This window comes from Diceros bicornis, chromosome 5, assembly GCF_020826845.1.
Source record: "Diceros bicornis minor isolate mBicDic1 chromosome 5, mDicBic1.mat.cur, whole genome shotgun sequence".
Lineage (NCBI taxonomy): Eukaryota > Metazoa > Chordata > Mammalia > Perissodactyla > Rhinocerotidae > Diceros > Diceros bicornis.
The window spans coordinates 54422726-54449691 of record NC_080744.1 but is presented as its reverse complement, the minus strand read 5'-3'; the positions used below and the strand labels follow the sequence as shown (position 1 = coordinate 54449691).

At 38.6% G+C, this 26966-nt stretch overlaps 1 protein-coding gene across 2 annotated transcripts in view; it reads right to left on the bottom strand.

The window, feature by feature from the left end:
* Window positions 1-26966, bottom strand: part of FAM81A (family with sequence similarity 81 member A) — a 64760-nt gene that overhangs the window by 21105 nt on the left and 16689 nt on the right. Inside the window, exons 2-4 of one of the 2 annotated variants that reach the window (XM_058541714.1) lie at window positions 23888-23955; window positions 22615-22888; window positions 4800-4918 (exon numbers count right to left, since the gene is read on the bottom strand). In XM_058541714.1, the coding sequence (XP_058397697.1) occupies window positions 4800-4918; window positions 22615-22888; window positions 23888-23934 (440 nt within the window). In that variant the 5' untranslated portion in view covers window positions 23935-23955. Of the gene's footprint in view, window positions 1-4799; window positions 4919-22614; window positions 22889-23858; window positions 23956-26966 lie in introns of those variants that run through there. The other variant, XM_058541715.1, reaches the window with a different exon arrangement.

The window sequence follows — 26966 nt, the reverse complement described above, 5'->3', positions numbered from 1 at the left end:
TATGTACCATGCACTGCACAAGACACTTGACATTATTATTTCATACAGTCCTCACAAATCATCCCCATTTCACAAACGATAGTTAAAAATAACACCAAATACAGACCTTTCTTTTTTGAGTTCATAATTTTTTATCTGAAAAAATTATTTAAATCATACTTGGGGAAATCCGAGGTTTTAACATACCATGAAATACAAAAATATTAGAGAAACGCATTATTTTCCAACCCAAACATGAGCTCACTGGATGGAAATTGTCAGGTATCACTACATCAGACCAGTTTCATCATCTTTACAAAGCTGTTCACGGGACAGACTATGTTTGAAAAAGTTATTTGGAAAGGTCTCAAAATCGTCCTGAAGCTCAGGGCTCACTGATTCTCATTAGCTATAGCTTGGCTTCAATACTGTGTCTCACTTGGAAACACAGACACTACAACACAAATTTCCATTAATAGAGGAGAGGTTAAATACATTAAATTAGGGTACCTAGATGTAGCAGAATACTCCATATCCAATTTAAAAACATGCTAGACCTATATGTATACTGGAAAGAGGCCCACAATATATTGTTATGTGGAAACACTCAACTGGCAGAATAATATGTATAATACTCTACAAAATTAAAATCACACTGCCAGGTAATTATTATGCCGCAAATCATTATATTACTGTAATGATAAATTATTACCTTATAACTATGTATGAGAAAAGTCTAGAAGGACAGACACCAAACTGTTAACATTAGTTATCTTTCTAAGGAGTAAAACAGAGCTAGGGGCTGGTGAGCCTTCATCATTTTACTTTATATATTTCATAGTATGTCTGACCGTTTATTACTAGCACATATCACTTGTGTCCCTTTATTAATAAAGGGGCAGAAGGCTGGGAGGCAAGGAGGGCACAGGGTGGGGTACCAAAGCCTCCCGTCAGGAAATATACACAGGGAAATCAACTCTGGTTTTCTTACATTTAAAACAATGTTATTGGGCCGGCCCCATGGCTTAGCGGTTAAGCGCACGCGCTCTGCTCCTGGCGGCCCGGGTTGGGATCCCGGGCACGCACCGACGCACCGCTTCTCCAGCCATGCTGAGGCCGCGTCCCACATACATCAACTAGAAGGATGTGCAGCTATGACATACAACTATCTACTGGGGCTTTGGGGGGAAAATAAATAAATAAAATCTTTAAAAAAAATAAAAAATAAATAAAACAATGTTATTCTTATTCTCGAATGTTTCAGAAAAAAATTTATATATGAAAGAATAATGGAGTAAATGGGACAAAATGTTAATACGTGGTAAATCTTGCAAATTTTCCGTGTGAAATATTTTCAAAATATTTTTGAAAATATATAAGAAACATATATAAAAAGGGGAGAAGCAATTTGCTCTTTCAGTTAATATTGAATCAAAGACATCATTCCTGTCTTTTCAGAAAAACACTCATAATACAGTGTCATGCATAGCTCACAGCTTTAGTCAAACAAGGGTTTGCAATGAATCCAACCAGTTGTCCTATTCATCCTGATGATATATTATAAATGAACCAATAATGTACTCATTCTAGATTTTCCCTCTTCAGATCTTTGGGCAGCTATTTCCCAGGTGTAGCTCTTCGCTGTGGCCATGAGGTGGCAGAATGACTCTATCTCTTGGCTATCAGATCAGCGATGGCAGGGAGGTAGGTGGTCAGAAGTCCATCAACAGAGTCCCAAAGGTCTAGCAACAGACATGACTTGGGCAACATGCTTAAGCAGAACTTCTCTTACAGCTTGTGACACGGTGGCATAGCACACTGAAGGCAAGGACATTTAAATCATTAAGCAGCTCATCTTCCACATTACAATAATTATTTTATATATGTGTGTATACACACATATATATGTGTATATATATGTATACATATGTATACACACATATATAAAATAATTATTGTATATATACATGATTATATACACCTAATTACTGTATATATACATCATTAAGCCCTTAAGTGCTGGCAATAATTTAATTGAATTAGACTGTAGAGCAATTTATGTCCCAGGGCATTGTCAAAAAACAGTAGATCAAATTGCCAGCAATTAGTGGAGTCTAAGATTTCGGTGTGATACCAACAGGGGCAGACAGCTTAATAAAAGATCAGAGAAAGAGACAGTCAAAGAGAGCCTTGCTAAAAAAACTATCATCGCAGGGTGACTCTGCACCCTCTGAGGAGTGACATCAGAGGCTTCATGTTGTGGGGGAAATAGACATCCCTAAAATAGTCCAGCCAAGTCACTAAACAAACAACAAAAACAAACCCGGGGGGCAGTATCCAGGACTGCTACAATATATCACCTAAAATGTCCAGTTTTTAACAAAAATTATGAGACATTCAAAGAAACAGGAAAATATGAACTAAACACAGGGGAAAAAGCAGGCAAAAGAAACTGCCTGTGAGAGGGAACAGATGTCAGATTTAAAAGACAAAGACGTCCAGACAGCCATTATAAATACAGGGTGATCAAAGAAATAAAGAAAACATGCTTTACAAAGTAAAGGAAGGTATAATGACAATGTCTCATCAAATAGAGAATAACAATAAAGAGAGAGAAATAACTTTTTTAAAAGAACCAAATGGACCCAATCAAGAAAATGAAAAGAAAACTGTTACAACAGGGGACAATTTTTTCAAATCAGATATCTGATAAGAGAATTGTATCCAAAATATGTAAAGAACTCCTACAGCTTAATAATAAAAAGACCCAATTTAAAAATGGGCCAAGGATCTGAATAAACAGATCTCCAAAGAAGATATACAAACGACCAATAAGCACATTAAATGATGTTCAACACCAACAGTCATTGGGAAATGCAAATCAAAACCACAAGATGTCACATCACACCCACTAGGTTGGCTATAATCAAATAGGAAAAAAGTGTTGGTGAGGATTTGGAGAAATCAGAACCCACATACTGCTGCTGGCAATGTAAAATGGTGCAGGCACTTTGGAAAACAGTCTGGCTGTTCTGTTCCTCAAAAGATTAAACATAGAGTTACCATATTACTCAACCATTACACTCCTAGGTTTATATATTCAAGAGAAATGAAAACATATGACCACATAAAAACTTGTATGTGAATGCTCATAACAGCATTATTTATAATAGCCAAAATTTTTAATCTGAAGATGTCTCATTTATCTTTTTTTTTTCTTTGCCCCTAGACTTGCTTACCTTGAGGGAACTTGCACACCTGCCTCAGTATACAGATATTTCTCCTGTAAGGCTCTGACACCATGCAAACAGACCTCACAGAGGAAAGTGGATGTGGCCACTGAGTCTTGGAAAAATGCAGAAGACAGGCCAAACAATGTTCTGGTAGGAAAGCTAAACTCCCTGAGCTCTGCTTTAGGGAGAAATGGAAACTCTCTGAGTAAGTCCTGTTTAGGGTATGCTATGTTCAGTGGGGTAGGCTGTCTCCCACCTCCATGCAGAATCTGCCTTTGCCCTTCCGGGCTGATCCACAGGGGAGGTATCAGGGCTGGTTTCCTACCAACTACATCACCAGTGGATCCATAAACACTATAAAATAAAATCTGAAATAATATAGCAGCCTAGTAATTTAAGAATATCACTTAAAAAGTTCACACTTGGGGCCAGCCCGGTGGCGTAGCGTTTAAATTTGCGCATTCCGCTTCAGCGACCTGGCGTTCGCTGGTTCGGATCCTGGGCGCGGACCTACTCACCGCTTATCAAGCCATGCTGAGGCAGCGTCCCACACAGAAGAGCTACAACTCTACAACTATGATACACAACTATGTACTGGGGCTTTGGGGAGAAAAAAAAAGAAAAAGAGGAAGATTGGCAACAGAAGTTAGTGCAGGGCCAATCTCCCTCAAAAAAAAAAACAAAAAAGTTCACGCTCCTTCAATACAATGACATAATCAATGCAAGAAAGCCAAAATTTTGCCAAAGAATTTTTATTTCACAAGAATTTATTTCAACAATCAAAGTCTCACTAGTATTCTGGGGGAAAGATGAATATAGCCACAAAACAAAGCAAAAATACATGGTGCTCACGACAAATGTTTTTGATTGTTTCAGAGTAAAAGCATTTGTTACAGAACAAGCTGGGTAGAGAAATTAATAAGAGACTGCAGAAGAAAAATGTAAAATTCCTGAAGGTATTTCAAAATAATTTCTCTGTTTTGTAATTAGGACCAGCATCGTGAGGATAATTTCTCTGCTGCTGCCCTGCGATGATGATAGTAGCTCCCCTGTGCTGTACGTTCACTCCATTCCACACTACACTAAAGCTATTCCATACATTGCTGCCCTTAATTTTCATCGGCAACCACAGTGACTAGGAAGATCCTCAGAGTGCTCCTAATGTCCCTGGGGTGAAAGAGCTCTTTTCAAAATTTCCAATCCATCATGGACCAATACTTTCAGAAAAATAAAATTAAAATGAATTACAAGAAAAATGAAATTCTAAAACACACATGTAAAATATAAGTCTCAACTTTGTATTATTGGATTCAATAAACATAGTATTTCTCTACCACATTACACAGGTCAGCTGAGCTCTCCCAGCACGTCCTGCTACAAACACAACTCCAATTGCAAAAACACGAGAAATCATGGCATGCTCATCACCATGTCTAACTTCTACTGTTATATCTTCTGGGCAAAGGAGGGGATGTACTAACATTACGAAGAATTTGCTTTGGGGCTTCATGAATATATTCCCCACTAAAATGGAGTTGAGGCAAAACAGCTTTTGATGAGCAGAGTCCCAAACATTTGACCACCTACCTTGCCACTCGTCCTCGAAGATCTCCCAAACCAGAGAGCTGACGCATCTCCAGAGTCTTTAAGGCAGAATTCGTTCCGTAGCTAATGTTGTCCCGGGCACGGATCTGCTCCTGGAGCACCTGGACCACACAAATAACCACCAAGGGAGAATTTGCATGCTGCCACAAAAGCATTTTATACTTTTGCTAAAAATAAGGATGTTTAACTCCTTTCATAAGAGGCTCCTTTTTAACAGTCACCTGATCTACACATATACAGAGAGTAGGGGGCTTACAAAGAGACACCTCAGAGATCACACCTGGACCAAGTCCCTTAATTTACCAATAAAAACACTGAGACTCGATGTCTAGTGACTTGATGGAGGTCCCGCTGCAGGAAGAGGCAAAGCTCAGACCAGGACCCCGGACTCTTGGTGTGCAGTTCAGAGCTCTTTCCACCACTCCACGCTGTTTTTTGACAGCATTGTTTTAAGTGAACAACCCTAAATCTTTTAGGAAGTAACAAATCAAGAGCAAGCGGGGACGAGGGGGATCAGACAAACAGGTTCAAATTTTGGTTCTTCTAGCTGTGTGATCCTGGGCAAGTGTCCTAAGTTCTCTGAGCTTCCTTTTCCTCATCTGTCAATAGTAATGGTGACTATAATCTTAAGGCCATTATTAATATCACATAAGATAATTCATATAAAGCACTTAGCATAACGCCTAGTACACAGTAAATACAGCAAATCCTAATTATTCTTTCTAGTACAAATTCCATAACAATATTTATACTGAAACGGCAGAATGGTGTCTCGTAGGAAAGACATTAAAGGACAGCAAAACTGCTTGAAGATCAAGTGACCCAACATAAAAGCACGAGCTCGCAGAGCATCCATCCTGGGAAATCTTCAAAGGAACGACGGAGAGGATGAGGACACCCGTGGTGTGTACTGAGCAGGTACTAGGAGGTGCCGGTGCTGCGCTGCCTGCTGACACGCACCAAATGCACACAGCAACCCTGTGAGCGAGGGGCTCTCGGGAGCCCCATGTCACAGACCAGGAAGTGAGGCCCCAACAGCTGCAATGACACGACCAAAGTCACATGGGTAGCAAGTGGCTAGACGGGACTGACCCAGACTCCCTGCCTCCAGAACCTGCACTCAAAACCACTCTTGCAGTGCTGCCTGCCAAGAACAGGAACACAGCTGAAGCTGAAGCCTACAGACAGACAGACAGACAGACAGAGAGACAGACAGACAGACAGACTGGAATACCTGAGTCCTAGGTAGCAGGAGACCCCTCAAAAGCAAAAAGTTACCTCAGACGTTTCTATTGAACATTTCCCCACTCTTTTGCACAACTCCTCCTTCCCCACCCTTGCCTCCTCCAATGATATTCTGTCCTTCACGACCCTTTGCCCCTAATATCTTCCGGCTCCTTCTTTTCAAAGAAAAAGCTTTTGATTTTTTTGTATCCTTTCAACCATTTTTAAAAATTTTTCTATCTCCTTGATGTCAGCTTAAGTATTTATTAAGTCCATCTTGCTTTGTTCTGGTTTAATTCTTTTTTCAGTAATTTTAAAAGATGAGTACTAAGTTCCTTTATTTTTAATGATTTCTTTCTCAACAATGACGACATTTTCTTTTTAGTACAGTATTTGCTATTTCCGTAGGTCGGATACGAAGCATTTTCTTTTTTACTGTTTCAATTTCGGTTTTGAATTCCTCTTTGATCTAACCATATCCAGGTATCTAAGGATTACTTAGAACTGTGTTTCTTCATTTTCAAGCAGTTGAGTCTTTTTTTGTAATTTTTATTATTTATTTCTTATGATCAAAAAATATGATCTGTAAAATATTTAATTTTTTGAATGTATTAAGCTTTGCTTTGTGGCTCGTGACTGATTTTTTCAAATGTTCCATGGCCCTGCAAAAAATTATCTGAGGAACAAAAGGTTCAACATTGTCTATTAAATTGAGTCTGCTGATTCCATTATTCATTTTTTCTAAATCTTATTTATTTTTGTCTACTAGATCTCTCCAGCCCTGAAAGAGTATTATGAATTCTCCCACTGTAAAATATTTTCATCAAGTTCTCCTTACATTTTTAATACATTTTACTTTATATATTTAGCTGCCATTCTATGTGGCATATACTGATTTATGATAAAAGTGACTACTATTACCATTATATAATAACTTTCTTCATCTGATTTAGTGCTTTTAATATTTTCACCATAACTAATATGAATATTGCAGCTATGTTTTACAAATAATAAAGCAAACACTTGCTTGGTCTAACTGGAACCAGGCACTGTTCTAAGTGCTTTAGGTATGTGAACTCATTTAATCCACACAACACCCCGTGAAGGAGGTACTATTATTATCCCATTTCACAGGTGGTGAAATCTCTAAGCCATTAAGTAACTTGCCCAAAGCCACAGCCAGTAAGTGACAGAGCTGGGATTTGAACCAGGGAGTCTGGCTCCATAGACTGTGCTCTCCATCACAACACTACGCTGCTTTGTTTGTGTGTGTTTTCATTCGTCCTTTCATCTCACTTTATGTTTATAATTTATGTTGCTTTTGTTGTTGTTTTCTTTCTCCTTTATTTTGACTGGTTGAATCAGGTCACCATTCATTGCCTTTTCTCCCCTTGTTAACGGGGAATGTTCCCGGATATCGCTGTTCCATGAATGGTTACCTTCCCCTTCCCAACGTTCATAATCAAATGCATCTCTACTCCAGGCCCTATTCTTGTACAGCTCCCCCTCTCCTCCATATGAGACACTCTGCACACCTCACGTCCACCCTCCTTCACGCTTCAACCTCACGTGATTTATTTGGGAACATTTTACTTTCTCCCCTCTTGCCCTTCCCCCACCCCAACTAGGCTTCACTATAATAACTCATACTTCTAGTTGGGCTATAATTAAAATTTTGCTCATAGGATGTCTCTTCTATTTCAATTTTTTTTTCTTTTTTAGCACTCTGTTACCCAGTCCCAGGCATTTCTCAATCTCCATTTACAGGAAGTGATTTAGGTCTTTTTTTAAGGATCACTGATTACCTTTGTGCTTCTCCTTTTCATTTTCTCCTGTCTTTAGGGTCTCTGTGCAGACTCATTGTCTTTCGATTAGAGTCCTTTCTCTAGGATTTTCCTCACATAAGGCACTTGGCCTGCCATGTGCCTGAACCCCTGCCACGTTGAGAACCATCCTACCCTCATCCTAAACAGTGGGTGATACACTGCAAGTGTGAGACTTCTTTACTTACAGGCCTTTCCTCCCAGTGAACTTTGAGGCTGAGAGGAAATCTGACACTTCTTCCTCTATAAGTATCTTGGCTACTTATGCCTAGAAACTTGTAAGGTTTTTTCTTCATCTTTGGAGTTCAGGAACTTTATCAGAATACGGTCATGCGTTACTTAATAAGGGGGATACCTTCTGAGAAATGTGTCGTTAGGCAATTTCATCATTGTGCAAACATCACAGAGTGTACTTACACAAATCTAGACAGTATAGCATATTATACACTTAGGCTGTATGGTACTAATCTTATGGGACCACCACAGTGAACGCGGTCTGTCGTTTGACCGAAATCTCGTTATGCAGCATACGACTGTATACCTAGTTGTGGATCTTTTTTTCATTTTTAATTCAATTTTACCTGGAACTCAGTGAACTTTTCCATCTGTAGTCTCAGATTTTTCTTCAACTCAGGTAAATTTTCCTCTTCTGTGTAACTATTATTTCTTCTCCATCTGCTTGTTTCTCTTTCTGGAACTCCTATTATTCGCATGTTGAGTGTCCTGGATCTGTCCTCCAAGTCCTGTATCTTTTCCCTTGTGGTTTCTCTCTCTTTGTATTTGGCTCTGATGTCTCAGCATCTCTTCTACTTTGTCTTGTGGGCAATTAATTCAATTCATAAAAGTAACCGTCCTTGCCCCTAGTTCATCTACTGACTTTTAAACACTTAAGTTCAAGGAAGAAATTTTATGTTGTACTTGGATCTTCTTAAATGCCACCTTAGTCTGCTAGGGCTGCTGTAACAAAATACCACAGATGGAGTGGCTTATAAATGACAAACATTTATTTCTCACAGTTCTGAAGGCTGGGAAGTCTGAGATCAGGAGTAGATTCTAGTGAGGGATCTCTTCCTGTCTTGCAGATGGCTGCCTTCTCCCTGTGTCTTCACATGACGGAGAGAAGCTCTGGCCTCTCTTTGTCTTCTTATAAGGGCACTAATCCCATCACCGGGGCCTCACCCTTATGACCTCATCTGAAGCTAATTACCACCCAAAGGCCTCACCTCCAAATACCATCACGTTGCGGGTTAGAGCTTCAACACATGAATTTGGGGAGGGACACAAACATTCAGTCCATAGTGTGTCCTCATTATTTTTCATTCAAGGTCCACCTATTATTGCATCCAGCCCTGTTCTAAGGGCTCTGCCTATTTTTCCTCCCTCTGGCTGCTGGGCACCCTTAGGTGTGACATTTCTTTTTGTTCTCTGCTCACTGAAGTGAGATCAAGCAGGTGGTCCTGAGTGTAGTGAAAGGAGTTTACGAGCTGGAGGTGCAGCCAGTGAGAGCAGAGCCAGTCTGCAGGTGAGGCGCCAGGAGGAAGCCTCTCTGCATCCTGCTCTCCGCAACACTCCCCCTGGAGGCAGTGGGGACACAGCCCACCTCTACAGCCCCTCCTTGCCTCCACCTCTGTGAAGGCAGGAGACTGGCCTTCCCTCTCTGACTCCTAAGCCATGGTGTCCAGGACCTCACTCCCAGGCTCTCCTGGGCCAGGTCCCTACTGGCTCCCCCAGGCCTTCCTGCCAGCATATCCCAGCTGTTCAGGAAGGTAGCACTGCAACGGGGAAGAGTGGAGACAGGCACGCTGAACCACCACCTTCCCATTACCTCTGTGCCAACCTAGAGGTTTCTTAAGGATAAATTCATGTGTACCTACTTGTTACTATTTATTTCTAGAAATTTGATGATTTCTAATATACTGACAATTTGCAGTCCAATTTGCAAATGAACAGGAAAGCCCTATTAGAAACAATGTAATTATGTTTACATAAATTGTTTTTGTGCTTCCTTTTCTCAACTATTTTTTTCAAGGATAACATACATGCAAAAAAGTGCACTTACATAAATTTTTTAGGATTTTCAAACTTCCTGGTAAAAAGTAGAAATTAGCAATGTGAAGACTCTGTGTTTTCCTTATTGGAAACCTGGCTGGAGCCACTATAGATGGAGTGACAGTAACAGTAAAAACATATTTCACTGAAAGGAATTTGGAACTGCTAGACCTATCTGTTACTTGCTGTAGTTTCCAGCTTTTTCTGAATGAACCTGCTCTATTATGAAGACTGCAAACCAGTTACAATCACCTGTGAATGACAAAACGTTAGTCATCTGAACGCATTCTTGTAAGAAAACTTCAGATCTGACTAATCTGGGTCTGACACTCTCCCACTGATGAAAAGGCGCTAGTGTTCTCTTTCTCTTTTAGTAGGAAGTAACACTTATTAGCTATAGTTAATAGTAATACTTATATTTTTTTGGATGTGATGCTTCAAACCTTTGTTTATAATAAGGCTTAAGACCAGGGATTCTCAAACATCTTTGGGGTGCATAAAGAATCCCTAGATGGCTTGTTAAACACACAAATTCCTGGGCCCCACCCCCAGAGAAACAAAGCTAGGGACTGGGCCCAGAAATGTGGATGTTCATGGTCCACAGTCCTCTCCTGGAGAAACACTGCATTAGACACTGTAGAAATGACAAAGGCTATAACCAATCTTATTTCATTTGAGTTGTTTCTCAATCAAAAAATCACTAAGCAAATAAAATGAACATCAATTCACAAAAGAGGCACTAAAACGTCACATTTTTTAAAAAGTTCAACCTTTCCAGTAAGCAAAGAAACAGGAAATAAAAATCATACCATTATAATGTACCACTGTGGTGTGAATATTGATAGTGGGGGAGACTGGGCAAGTGTAGGGGCAAGGAGTATATGGGAACTCTGCTTTCTGCTCAATTTTGCTGTGAACCTACAACTGCTCTGAAAAATAAAGTCCATTTGGGCCGGCCCTGTGGCTTAGCAGTTAAGTGCACGCGCTCCACTACTGGCAGCCCAGGTTCGGATCCTGGGCGCGCACCGACGCACTGTTTCTCTGGCCATGCTGAGGCCGCAGCCCACATACAGCAACTAGAAGGATGTGCAACTATGACATACCTACTGGGGCTTTGGGGGGAAAAAAGGAGGAGGATTGGCAATAGATGTTAGCGCAGAGCTGGTCTTCCTCAGCAAAAAGAGGAGGATTAGCACCGATGTCAGCTCAGGGCTGATCTTCCTCACAAAAAAATAAATAAATAAATAAAGTCCATTTAAAATTAAAATTTAAAAAGTCAAACCATTTTCATCTATTAAAGAAGCAACTATTTTTAATTTATAATACTAAAATGTATATCAAAAATCAAAAATGCAGAGTTGGCCCTTCCTGATACATCTTTCTGGAGCGTGGTCCATCAAAATATATTCATAATGTTCATAACCTTTGACCCAGTAACTCTAGTTCTTGGAATAATCTTAAAGGGAAATAATAAGAAAAATGACAAAAATATCTGCACAAAGATGTCTTGGTAGTGCGATACACATAACCAGTATTTTACAAGGCATCTACATGGTACATTATTGTGCAACCAGTAAGAGGTTCATGGAGGGCTTTTAAAAAGAAGGAAAATGTTTACAATCTGATACAATCAGGATACAAAATAAATATACAGCACAATTCCAGCTGTGCATAATGTATAAGATACACATAAAATAATACTAGAATATTCACGTTTCACTTATCTCTAGGGTGGGATTATGGTTGATTCCTCTTTTTTGTACTTTCCAATGGGTTTACATTACTTTTATAACCAGAAAAAAAAAGTGTGTGTGTGTGTCTCTTAATGATCAGAAATTTAAAAAGCCCATTTAACTTTCAGAATTCTTATGCAGATGAATAAGATATTGTATTAGAAGTGCTTTCTTTGCGTAATACAGAAAAGAATTATATCTGAGCTTAACACAGTATTCACATTACTGAAGAGTTATGTGAAAACAGAAGGCTTAAGAGAGCTTACTATTTAAAGAAATTCTATCATGAAGCTTTAGAAAAACAATCCCTCTGTAAAGCCAGTAATGTTCCCTAATTTGTCATTTTGGAATAATATATCATCATGATGTGTTCACTTAAAAAAGGTTAAACCTCTAAATAGATCATCAATTCTCCGTTATTGTCAATTCAATTCAAGAAACCGTTTTCTGCATGCCTACTATGTGCTGTGCACCAGGCCCACCTTCAGGGAGCTCAGTTGCAGCAGGAAAGACTAGAGGGTGGTAAGCGCAGGGCCCAAGTCCATATGGTAACATGTTTCACACGAGCAGAGAAGAGGCCAGCCACCTGGAAGAAGCGATGTCTCAAGTCTTCATTTATTTTTTCTAAAACATGGTCTTCAAAGACTCCCCTTCCCAAAGACAGTAGAAAACGGCAACCCCCATCCCAGCCCTGCATCACGCTGTTTACACAAAGGTGATGAGAACCCAAGCCCCGGGAAACTACCCACCCAGACAGGCTAGTGTTGCCTAGGAACGACCAGGAACGAAACAGCTCTCCATGTGTCTCCAACTCATCCTAGATTTGTGAGGATTTGGAAACGAAGGTGTAACTCACTATCACCTGGAGAAAGGCCCAGGTGAACAGGGCAGGGCCTTCCTTATAAGATGGTATCTCCCTGCATGGCTTTTTCATCTTCACAGTAGCACTTAAAACTCCCCCAGCTGCAGCCTTACGTATCAAATTTGCCTTCTTGGCATTTCCACCTGGATATTCAAGAGGCCCCTAAAACTTGCCACATCCTAAACAGAAGTCTCTCGATCTCCTACACACAGGAAGCCCTGTCAGCTCTACCCCCAAAACAGATCCAGAATCCATCCACTTCTCTCCATCTCCCCCAATCCAAGCCACAGTCACCTCGCCCCCCAACCTGTTTCCATTCTCCATGCAGTAGCCAGAATGATCTTTTTAAAACACAAATCAGGGCCGGCCCCGCGGCTTAGTGGTTAAGTGCGCGCGCTCCACTGCTGGCTGCCCAGGTTTGGATCCCGGGCGCGCACCGGCGCACCGCTTCTCCAGCCGTGCTGAGGCCGCATCCCACATACAGCAACCAGAAGGATGTGCAGCTATGACATACAACTATCTACTGGGGCTTTGGGGGAAAAAAATAAATAAATAAAATTAAAAAATAAAACACAAATCAGTCTGTAAGCAACAGGAGGGCAAGGATTTTTATGCACCAATGTATCCCAGCACCAAGAGTGTGAATGCATTATTTTAACTCCTTTGCTTAAAACTAAATAATAGCTTCCCATTTCCAAACTCTAAAATTCCCATCACAGCCTTTGAGGCTTAAGATCTTGTCATGACAATCCAGTCCCATTGGTCCTCTTTCTGCTCCTCAAACATGTCAAACTTCTTCCTGCTTATGCACTTGGAACCGCAGTTCCCTCTCTCTGGAACGTTCTCTTCCCTGTGTGTCTCCTCCCCCCATACCACCACCTTGGCTTCGCTAGCCCCTCTGTCATTCCAGTCTCAGTTCACATGTCACCTTACACCTCCACCACCTTCCTAAAATAGCCCCACAATCACTCTCCATCATATTATCTTATCAGAGCACTTGACGTAGGCTGAAATTACCTTGGTTACTCAGTGTTTACTCCTGTAAACCCCACTAGAATGTGCAGCAGGCCCAAGAGCAGGGGCCTTGTATGCGTGGGTCTCGACTGTAGCCCCAGTGCCTCTAACAATGCCTGGCTCCTGGCAGGCAGCTGAGTAATTTATCAATTAATTTAGCTCCATGTTCCAAGATTAGGTCTTCGACATTGAAGGCTCAGCGACTATACCTAGCTGGTGCCTAGAGGTGATCAGGTCCTTAATGACAGACTCAGACAAGCTAAAATGTATTGGAGACAAGGGCAGACACCAGAACACCAATTCATTAATTTACAGTGAAAAACCTCTATCAACAGAACTGAACAAATACTCAAATTCCATTCTATTCACTGTCTTCTCTCCCTAGAGTCAAGCCACATGACAAGCCAGTCTAATGGGCAGAGTTAAAACAAAATGAATTTGGATAATGTGATGGTTAATTATGCGTCAACTTGACTGGGCCACAGGATGCCCAGATGGCTGGTTAAACATTATTTCTGGGTGTGTCTGTGACAGTGTTTCCAGATGAGGTTAGCATTTGAATTGGTGGACTGGGTAAAGCAGACAGCCCTCCCCAATGCGAGTGAGCATAATCCAATCCATCGAGGGCCATAATAGAGCAAAAACGAAGAGGAAGGTGGAATTCACTTTCTGCCTGACTGAGCTGGGACACTGATCTCCTGCCCTCAGCACTCCTGGTTCTCAGGTCTTCAGATCTGGACTGAAATCTACACTATTGGCTCTCTGGCTCTCAGGCCTTCAAACTACACCACCAGCTTTCCTGGGTCTCCAGCTTGCAGACGGCAGATGGTAGGAATTCTCAATCTCCATAATCATGTGAGCCAATACGTTATAATATATATATATATATATATAATATCTATCTATCTATCTATCCCTTTGGTTCTGTTTCTCTGGAGAACCCTGACTAATACAGGTGATAATCACTGAAGTCCCTCTGCTGATATACCTATTCCAATGGGACAAGATTGCTTATCTGCAGGCTGAAATTCCCTTTTTAGGTAAAATACATGAAGGCTAGTAGCCAAGACTCTCCTCACTGACTAGAGGCACATGGAACCAAGTTCCCATCCATCCATCCAACTATAGTATATGTTAACATCATCATCCATTCTTCTGCTTTGACATGCTAATAAAGCCCAACTCGGCATGCATCACTTGAGTTCAGAAAACTCTTCAGAAGCCCATTTGCAAATTATTAAACTAGCAAATTATGTATAATCCAGTCAATTAGATAAGGCTTGATACAATTTCTCATAACCCAACTAGGTCAAAGCCAACACCCCAAGCCCGCGGGACATTATGAAGCCTGATCATGTGGAAACCAGGAGTAGGTCTGCGGATTTTAACCAGCCGGGTAGCAGACTCCACTGCCTGGCTCCCCAAAGGCAAAAGATACTGCAAAAGCCCTAAGGGGACATGGGGGTCCCAACCACTTTCCCAAGCCCTCAAACTGGCATGGAAGGAAAAGCTCACTAACAACAAAAGGGCCATGGAGTGCTTACAAGGACTTGGGTTCCAGGGACTGATAAGAGCTTAAATCAAAAACAGTATGGATAATCCAGATATGTATAATTCATAGTTGACTACATTACCTCTTCTAAATTTATAATGATGACGATAATTTGTGGAAAGTTTCTAAGGAATAAATAATTGATAACATATTCCACATAACAAGGCAAACTGCCAATGGAGATGACGGGCAGGGATATATTAAAACAAGATTCTTTCATTCAACATCCATCAAGCACCTACTGTGTGCTAGTACACAAGAGTCATCTGTTTTGATGGCATCTGCTGATAGAACATGGGCAATAATCACAGGGTTCTAGAAGGGCCAAGGACCCAGAGACTTTGATTATGAAACATTTATTGAGCACCTACTATGTGCTAGACACTGCAGTAGGTGCTAAAAATAGAAAAATTAAGACTCAGTTCTAGCTCTTGAGGATCACATAGGCTAGTGGTTTGACAATACATTTTACTTTTCTTCCTGCATATAACTGTATGCAGAGCCACATGATAGAGACTCATAAAGACTATTCAAGGCAAATTTACCAAGATGTAGTAATAACATAACACAATTTGATTAGCTCTATCAAATTGGGGGATTTACATGTTGAGAAGGGCTTCAGCTTTAGTTTTGAAATACAAAATCACCTGCAGGGACAGATTTTTACAAAACAAATACCCAGTAAAATTTTACTGAGTGAACTGAAAAACAAGTGTAAACCCATAACAAAAATAATTTAAAAACCAGGCAATTAACAGAAGAAATTTATTAAGAATCTACAGACAAAAAATATATCTTTCATGTCACTTAAATACAATTTGAATATTTTCACACCTCTTTATTTTAAATATGCAAATATTCCTTTGCATAACCTACCCTCCCAATTTTATATTACTTATAAATAAAGACTTCCTTTTAGTACTTTTTAAATTTTAATCTACACTATGATTTCGTTTTTAAAAAGTTTGGCTACAAGGTGGCAATTCTGATGTCTCATCAAGCATCCTAATTTTGGTTATGTTTGGGTAAATGTGCTTAGGCTCATAAAATATATAAAAACTAGACAATTAATGTTTCATATTGGAGTCTAGTAAATTTCTAAACTTCCTTCTGTTACTTTATAATGATATATAGTTATCACCAGTCATAAAAAAGTAAATGCTCACATATGCAAAGTAAATTTTTTACCAGAATTAGATTTTACTCAGTGTTCCCTCTCTACAATGGAAATCATCTTTTCATTCGCAAAACTGTACATTCCAAAAATATATGTAAATGGAAGAGTGCTGTCTAGTTAAGGCAAGAATAATCATTACATAAAATGTGTTTCAGATGGAAAAACAGCAGAACTGAAATTACTTTAAAACTCACTGCACTGAGCCAGCCCTGATGGCCTAGTGCTTAAAGTGCAGCGTGCTCTGCTTCGGCGGCCTGGGGTTGGTTCCCAGGCGCAGAACCACATCACTCCTCTGTCAGTAGCCATGCTGTAGCAGCGGCTCACATAGAAGAACCAGAAGAAGTTACAACTATACACAACTATGTACTGGGGCTTTGGGGAGGTAAAAGAAGAAAAAACGAGGAAGATTGGCAACAGATATTAGCTCAGGGCAAATCTTCCCCAGCAAAAAAAAAAAGAAAAGAAAAAGAAAGAATTTGGCATTTAAAAAAACTCGCTGCATTGTAAATTGTTTAAAAAATCATCTTAAAGAAACACATTAAAGAAAAATTGTGTTAAAAACACACGTTACATACAGCAACTAGAAGGATGTGCAACTATGACATACAACTGTCTACTGGGGCTTTGGGAAAAAAAAGGAGGAGGATTGGCAATAGATGTTAGCTCAGGGCTGATCTTCCTCACCAAAAAAAAAAAAAAAATTCTATTAAAAAAACATACCTTAAAGAAAAACAATTAGCAAAACCCTAAATGACTGATGACTTTAGATTCCTAAGTATGTTTGCTAATGACTCTAATTATCTAAGCAGTTCAATGAACTCACATTAAAGGAACAATGGGGCAGAGGAGAACTCAGTGAGAACTAAACCTAGATTTACCTAGAATTAAAGCTAGAACTAAAGCTAGTTTCATGAAGAAATTCTTCCTGAAGAGGTAGAAATACTCAGAAAGCAAAGAATGGCTGAAGAGCCATTGTCTAGCACAATGTTTGGAGCAAAATGCCATCAACGCAAAGATGAGTAAGACAAGGTTCCTTTCTTTTTGAAGAGCTGACAATCTATCAAGGGAAACAGACTTGTAAAGAAACAAGGTCAAACCTCTTCAGTAAATGCTATGGTAACACTGGCAAGTGGTGGATGCTCAGGACACTTTATGGGAAAGGAAATTGAGATACAGGAGGAACTGGCAGAAGGGCTTCCTTGAATGAAGGAACTCTTAAACAGCACTGAAGGCTCAGCTGAAGCTGGAATTATATATTTAAAATGGTTCCGATGGTTGGATTAATACATAACAGCTAACAATTTAGCAGCTAATAATTGGCAGCAGCTAATATTAATACTAATTAATATAAATATTAGAAGCTAATAATTTGCAAAGGGGAAATTATTCCCCAGATTCCGCAGTTGCACTATCACCTGTTATACTGACAGAAAAAATTCAGTCCAGAGTTTTCTAAGGGCTTTTTCCTGAGCACAGCAATGCCAGAAGAGATTAGCTCCAGGCTCCAGTCTGTCCATCACCCACATGAGAAAAGGGAACCCAGCTGAATACACACAGGGAAACGCTGGGCATGGAAAGAATGGAGAGGTCACACGATTTTCTAACATGAAACATAGGGTGCTTGTATTTTTTTTATAATGCATTTCTTTGCCATTGGTTGAGTGGCTGGGAACCTGAGAATCATTATTTATCCCCAATCACTTTTTGATTTTATCTATCTCCCTTTCTAGATTTGGGTGTGGCAAGGCTGTCAGTCTTCTAATCTATCTCTAATCCTTTTCAAAATTGAAATGTTTAGGGCCCCGCCCCAAGGCCGAGTGGTTCAAGTTCCGTGCGCTCCGCTTCAGCGGCCTGGGATAGTGGGTTCAGATCCCGGGCACGGACCTACTCTACTCACCAGCCATGCTGTGGTGGTATCCTATATACCACATAGAGGAAGATTAGCACAGATGTTAGCTCAGGGCTAATCTTCCTCAAGCAAAAAAAAAAAAAAAAAAAAAGAAGAGGATTGGCAACAGATGTTAGCTCAGGGTGAATCTTTCTTAGCAAAAAAAAAAAAGTGAGATGTTTAAGTTGGAGTTCTTCAATTTTCTGAAGGTGCCAACTTAGGGTTGGCAAGTTATTCAGCCTCTGGGATAAAATTGCTTTAGCACTCAAATATAAAACTGGAGAGATCATTCTAATTTTGATACCACCTTCCAAAAACAAGTAAATTATCTACAGAAATCTCTTAAAATTTCCATGCCCCCTCTGATGTCATTAGAGTTCTTTGGTTGCAGGTAATTGAACCTGACTCTGGCTAACTTAGAGGGGAAAATGGAATTTATTGGAAGGATATAGGGGAGAGTATACACAGTCAACAGGGCATCTGGGGATCCAGACAGAAAAAGACACAAAAGGCATTTCCTAGGGTCCAGTATCCTGCAGGCACAGCTGCTGCAGGGAAGGCACTCCAGCCATTTCCAGTCCATGGGTCACTCTGCTCAGGTTTCAAGTTCCATGGGTTCAGTGTCTCAACACTCTGTCCTGAGTTATGAATTCCAATCCTCTTTAGCTAAAAAGGTGATAAGGCACCCTGATTAACAGCCATCTGGCCTGTATCCAATGGAAGAAAGGTAAACCCCAAAAGGAAATCAAATTGCTGTCACCAAAAGAAATTGGAATGGATGCCATCAGTCTCCAAAGCAAGAAAGACTGGCTACATCCTCTTAATAACAAACACAGCGCTTTTCTTTAAACATAAGAAACATAGAGCAGAAATTCTAGAATCCTAAAGACAAATGCACTTTAATTAGGGTACAGTTCTGAGTGAATTTCTGTCCTTAGTAAATACACGTGAGAATCCCAGAGAACAGTGAAAGTTGGTAATCATGTGGTCTTCACTTAGGCATAAGCAAAGGGAGAATTATGAAAAAAGAAAATTAACTATGTAAATAGCAGCCATAAAAGAGCTGGAATAGCTGTATTAATATCAGACAAAATAGACTTTAAGACAAGAAATATTACTAGAAACAATGAGACATATTTTATAATGCTTAAAAAAAGGTCAGTACATCAGGAAGACATATACAATTATAAATGTATACACACCTAACAACAGAGCCCCAAAATATGTGAAGCAAAAACTGACAGAATTGCAAGGAGAAATAGACAATTTAACAATAAGAGTTGGGGATTTCAATAATTGATAGAACAAGAGTCTTAATAAATTTAAAAAGATTAAAAAAATACAAAATATGTTCTCTGCCCACATGGAATTAAATTAGAGATCCACAATAGAAATAAATTTGGGGAAACCCCAAACATTTGGAAATTAAACAACACATTTCTAAATAACACATGAGCCAAAAAAGAAATCACAAGGGAAATTTTAAAATATTTTCAACTGAATGAAAACAAAAACACAACATACCAAAATTCATGGGAAGCAGCTAAAGCAGTGCTTAGAGGACACTTTATAGCTTTAAACACCATTATCAGAAAAGAAGAAAGATGTCAAACCAATTACCTAGGCTTCCACCTTAAGAAACTAGAAAGAGACAAACCAAATCAAAGCAAGCAAGAAAAAAGGAAATCAATGAACTAGAAAACAGAAAAGCAATAGAAGAAATGAATAAAACCAACAGTTGGTTCTTTGAAATGATCAAAGACTCATCAACACTGTTAAGATGGCAATTCTCCTCAAATTGATCTATATATTCAAAGCAATTTCTGTCAAAATCTCAGCAGGCTTTTCTATAGAGACAGACAAGCTGATCCTAAAATTTATATGAAAATGCAAAGGACCTAGAATAGCCAAAATAATTTTGAAAAGAGGAACAAAGTTGGAGGATTTATACTACCTGATTTCAAAATGTATTCTAAAGCTAGAAATTCAGGCAATGTGGTATTGGCATAGGAAAACCATACAGATCAATGGAATCCAGAAATAAGCCCTTATATTTTATAGTCAATTGATTTTCGACAAATGGGAAAATGATAGACTTTCTTGGATATCCATATGGAAAAAAAATTAACTTAGACCTTTACGTCACTTGAAAATTAACTCAAAATAGATCACAGACCTAAATGTAAGAACTAGAACTAAAACTTTTAAAGAAAACATAGGAGAAAAATCTTTGTGACCTTGGGTTAAGCAAATAGTTCTTAAGATACAACACCAAAAGTATAAACCATAAAAGAAAAAAACTGATAAGTTGGACTTCATTAAAATGTTTTAAAACTTGTGCTTCAAAAGACACCATTAGGAAAATAAAAATAAAAGCCACAGAATGGGAGAAAATACTTGCAAATCATCTATCTGATAAAAGATTTGTATCTAGACTATTTAAAGAACTTTTACAACTCAATAATAAGACAAATAACCCAATTTAAAAATGGGTTCTGACACATGCTACAACATGGATGAACCCTGAAAATATTATGCTAAGTGAAATAACCCAGACACGAAAGGACAAACCCTGTATGATTCCACTTATATAACATACCTAGAATAGGCAAATTCACAGAGACAGAAAGTAGAATAGAGGTTACCAGGGGCTGAGGGGAGAGTGGAGTGGGGAGTTATTGTCTAATGGGAACACAGTTTCTGTTTGAGATGATCAAAAAGTTCTGGAAATAGCTAGTGGTGACGGTCACATACAACATTGTGAATATACTTAATGTCAATGAATTGCATACTTAAAAATGGTTAAAATGATAAATATCTTACTGCAATAAAAAAATAAATTTTTAAAAAATGGGCAGAAGACTTGAGTAGACATTTCACTAAAGAAGACATACAAATGACCAATGAGGACATGAAAAGGTACTTAACATCATTAGTCATTAGGGAAATGCAAATTAAAACCACAATGAAATACCACCACACACCCACTATAATGACTATAATCAAAAGGACAGATGATAAGTGTTGGTGAGGATGTGGAGAAACTAGAACCCCCACACATTGCTGGTGGGATTGTAAAATGGTATAGCCACTTTGGAAATTGTTTGGCTATGGTTTAAAAAGTTAAACATAAGCTTACTATAAGACCTGGCAATTCCACTCCTAGTAATTTACCCATGAGAAATGAAAACATAAATCCACACAAAGACTGGTACACAAGTATTCACAGCAGCTTTATTCACAATACCTAAAAACTGGAAACAATCCAAATGTCCATCAACTGATGAATTGATAAACAGAATGTGGTATATCCCTACAATAGGATACTACTCAGACATAAAAAAGAATGAACTACTGATACATGCTAGAACAAGACTAAACCTCAAAAAGATTATGCTAAGTGAAAGGAGCCAAATGCAAAAGACTTCATATTCCAAGATTCCATTTATATGAAATGTCCAAAAAAGACAAATTTATAGACAGAAGGTAGATTAGTGGTTACCTGGGTCTGGGGTGGAAGTAGGGATAACTGCAAACAGGTTTATATAAATTTGCAGGGGTGATAGAAATGTGCTATAACTGAATTGTGTTGATGGTTGCACAATTCTATAAATTTACTACAAATCATTGAATTGTACACTTACAATGGGTGTATTTTTGTGGCTTTTAAATTATACCTCAATAAAGCTGTTAAAATAATAAATAAATACAAATCTGACACTGAAAAAAAATGAGGCTTAATTTCAGGAAGCATAATTAAGACACAATCTCCATGACTTGAAACAAAAGTTTTCCTTAATCCAGCCATATACCTTTTCTTTACATATTTAAAAATTATATGTGAAGGATACTGACATTGTTCAGTGATGGAAGCCCTAAATGATCTTAAGCTTTCTAAATTAAATTGTGTGGTCCGTGTGATTGCTCAATAAATAGCAGTAAATTTACAAATTCTAAAAATAGACAATATTGACCTTTTATTGGGCTCATTTCAGAGAAAAATAAAGCAATAAAAGAGAAGTCTGCAAAGCAATTCAGATCTCTAGATTGTGTGAGTAATAAATTGAATTATATATAATCATTATGACCTAGAAACACTTAGTGAAGCAGCAAAGGCTAACCTAATAACTGATTTAATAGCTGTCTTCAACGATATGAAGTGTTTTACAGAGAAACTATTGGACTCGTTCTTCTCTCTCCTTTGAGAGCCAAACAAAACAAAGTGATTTAATAATCAGCAAGGTAAATTTAGATTAAACATAAATAACGCTGACAGTAACTGCTATCAAATACTGGAATTTAACCAGGATATCAGTTCAAACTGTTTCCTTGGCGATCATTAAGAATAGACAAGACAGACAGCTTTGGTCTGAACGCATTCCTGCCCGGAAGGTGGGAGTTGGACTTGCGGACCTCCTAACGTGGAGCGGGTCTGTGGAGGGTAGCGCAGCCTACCTGACTTGCACACACCTTACCTCGATATCCCGATTCAGTTGCTTCACTATGGCAGTTATGTTTCTGATGTGCTCTTCCAGGAAAAGCCTGGCCAAGCGGTCGCCTCCCCCTTTGTTTTGCATTTTCTGCAAACTGTTGACGATGTCGTCTTTAATCCGGAAGGCATGCTCCACGAGGGCGGCAGTGGTCTTCTCGTGGCAGAGGATCCTGTCTTCCAGCTGCTCCACTAGACTTACAGATGAGTAGGGAGCCATGGTCAGGGACTGGCTGTGTCGAGGCATGGTTCTAACGCGCCTACGGAAGGGAGCCACATCACCAGGGTTGTTAATCCGGAAAAACTAACTTTTAAAGCCAGATTCAAGACTCCCCAGAGAAGGAAATACAAATTATCTTTCCCTATAAGCTAAACGGGGTTTGAGGGAGGGTTTTCTTTATGAGCCAGGCAGCATCTTTAAACAATTGTACCCAGAGAGTAAAGTGTGCTGGTAGCAGGCTCCATGACCTCCAAAAGCAAGAGGAATTGGAGACACTGAGAGGTCTCCCCAATCTAAGCTGTGTTATCAAGATCAAGCTTATTAATAAAATTTCTGACACGCCCTCCTCCTCCCTCCCCATGAAGCAGTGGTTACAAATTGAAATGCCTATGGGGTCAGGTCAGGCAGGTGACACAAATGAGCGAAGCATAACACATATGATGCAATAGGCAGTGGTGGGGACTTGGAGCACCGGAAAGGGCATTCCTCAACTAAAGGGAGCCACAGTTCTGCTCCACCCATTACTGAACATCTGGGAATGCAGGTCCATTTTTCCAGATCATCTGACATTCAAGAAGAGCCAGGAAATACAGACTTGTATGTGAAATTGCCTGATTTTTAAATATTAACAACTCATTTAAAAAGTATTTAAGATGATACAGGCCAAACAATGTATTCCTATGAGCCAGTTTTGGCCTATGGACACCCAGCTGCAACTTCTGATTTAAAAGGGTTAACAGGGACATTAGCCCCCAAACCCCTCGAGTTACATTTTACTGTTGACCAGAGTACAACTCTACTGCAGGGCCACGGTGAAATCTCCACCTCTCATGTCACTGAGTGGTCCACAGTATCCTACAAATTGAAAGCCGGAGAAGGGACACAACAGTTCTTCTCTTGCCCTTGAACAAAATCATTCTTGGATAATGTAACAGCCTCAAGGCTTCCTTTATAATGACCGTCACACCCACTAGCAACCCTCATGGGATTGGTGGAAAGGAAAAGTATACCTTAGATGCATATTTTCCATATATTATACCTTTCCTCGGTGACAAGAGAAGGAAATACAGTGCTCCGTTGGGCCATTTTCTTTTTAATAATTCACATCTGTTGAAAAAATAAGCATTAAATTATTTAACAGTTTATATCTAGAACTTAAATGACCCTTAAAGCTTATTACTAAGTTACTAAGTGGGTCATAAATTATGCTGACAAGTTGATCACTTACATTATTAAATACTTTATATCTTATATATGAAATAAACAGAAACCGTTTCCAAACAAGGAGAAAAGAATCAAGCAAAATCAAAATGCTTCTGAAATTAATACTGCTAAGCTTTGCTAGACAGATCAACAAGGATTGTTAAATGGAGTTTCCTGAAGTTTCCTCACCTGCATTTCAATCTTGAGAAACCACTTTTATAGAAACAAGATAGTTTCACAGGCTTATTCAATCTTGTACTTCTCTGTAGAAATTTATAGGAAACTATCTTAGCAAATTCGATCTCAGCAAATTTAGTAAATTCTACAGCATATTAAGAAAACTTGTTTCTAAATTAACCTTAAATAAAACAATGCATGATGAATGGGATCTGATTTGGGGGAACCCATCTATCCACTAAGAGAATGAGAATGATATCCTTCATTAAAACTTTATTATAAGATACAATCATTCATATTATATCTTGCATATAAGGAACATTTGATCATGACAACACATTAGAAATCTGAACAAAACAGAAGGGTTTTTAAAATATTTCATTACTTAGGTTTCTCAATACTGCTGTTAATTGCCTTAAAACAATGAATGCCTAGTAACCATGATCTGATTCAGTAATTAGTTCTCATTTAGATGCTCAATTCAGAAAGAATTTCTGATTGAAACCATTGTTTTGGCATCATCTCTCCAGTGTGTTATTTTTAGAGTTTCAAAGTGTGAACATTTCACTTTCCTAGACAAAGAACTTTGAATTTAAACAAATTACATTTAAGAAAAAAAGTGATTCATGCCAAACAAGCTATGATGCCAAAGGAGTTCTTCAGTATCAAAGATAATAATTTCTGCCATTTAGACTACATAAAATTAGGCCACTGTGGAAGAAGTTAATATTTAGGATGATAGAATCTTTATAATTTTAAAGTTGTAAAATACCTTAGTTGAGATATTAATCTATAGAGTAGCCCAAACTAAGAAACATTTATTTGGCATCTATTAGGCAGCCAAGTAACCTAAATAGTAGGACAAAAATTCCCTCTCTCAGGAAATAATAAAAATTAGAGCAGAAATAAATGAAATTGAAACCAAAAAACAGTAGAAAGGATCAATTAAACAAAGAGTTGGTTCCTTGAGAAGATAAACAAAATTGACAAACCCTAGCCAGACTCACCAAGAAAAAAAGAGAGAAGGCTCAAATCAATAAAATTAGAAATGAAAGAGGAGAAATTGCAACGGATACCACTGAAATACAAAGGATTATAAGAGAATACTACGAAAAACTATATGCCAACAAATTGGTAAATCTAGAAGAAATGGATAAATTCTTAGATTCATACAACCTCCCAAAACTGAACCAAGAAGAAATAGAGAATCTGAATAGACCAATCACAAGTGAAGAGATTGAAACAGTACTCAAAAACCTTCCAAATAATAAAAGTCCAGGACCAGATGGCTTCTCTGGAGAATTTTACCAAACATTCAAAGAAGATTTAATAACTATCCTTCTGAAACTATTCTAAAAAATAGAGGAAGATGGAACACTTCCTAACACATTCTACAAGGCCAACATCACCCTGATACTGAAGCCAGACAAAGACAACACTAACAAGGAAAACTACAGACCAATATTGCTGACGAACATAGATGCTAAAATCCTCAACAAAATATTGGCAAACCGAATACAGCAATATTTTAAAAAGATCATAGACCATGATTAAGTGGGATTTATACCAGGGACACAGGGATGGTTCAACATCTGCAAATCTATCTATATGATACATCACATTAACAAAACAAGGAATAAAAACCACATGATCATCTCAATAGATGCAAAGAAGGCATTTGACAAGATCCAACATCCATTTACGATAAAAACTCTCAACAAAACAGGTATAGAAGGAAAGTACCTCAACATAATAAAGGCCATATATGACAAACCCACAGCCAACATCATACTCAATGGGGAAAAATTGAAAGCCATTCCTCTGAGAACAGGAACAAGACAAGATTGCCCACTCTCACCCCTCTTATTCAACATAGTACTGGAGGTGTTGGCCAGAGCAATTAGGCAAGAAAAAGGAATAAAAGGAATCCAAATAGGCAATGAAGAAGTGAAACTCTCACTATTTGCAGATGACATGATTTTATATATAGAAAACCCTAAAGAATCCATTGGAAAACTACTAGAAAAAATCAACTACAGCAAAGTTGCAGGGTACAAAATCAACTTACAAAAATCAGTTGCATTTCTACATGCTAATAACGAACTAACAGAAAGAGAACTCAAAAAGATAATCCCATTTACTAACAGAAAGAGAACTCAAAAAGATAATCGCAACAAAAAGAATATCTAGGAATATATTTAACCAAGGAGGTGAAAGACCTATACAATGAAAACTATAAGACATTATTGAAATAAATCGATGATGACATAAAGAAATGGAAAGATATCCCACACACATGGATTGGAAGAATAAACATAGTTAAAATGTCCCTATTACCTAAAGCAATCTACAGCTTCAATACAATCCCAATCAGAATCCCAATAACATTCTTCACGGAAACAGAACAAAGAATACTAAAATTCATATAGGGCAACAAAAGACCCCGAATAGCTAAAGCAATCCTGAGAAAAAAGAACAAAGCTGGAGGCATCACATTCCCTGACTTCAAAATATACTACAAAGCTATAGTAACCCAAACAGCATGATACTACAAAAAACAGACACAAAGATCAATGGAACAAAATTGAAAGCCCAGAAATAATACCACACATCTACGGAGAGTTAATCTTCGACAAAGGAGCTAAGAACATACAATGGAGAAAGGAAAGTCTGTTCAGTAAGTGGTGCTGGGAAAACTGGACAGCCACATGCAAAAGAATGAAAGTAGACCATCTTCT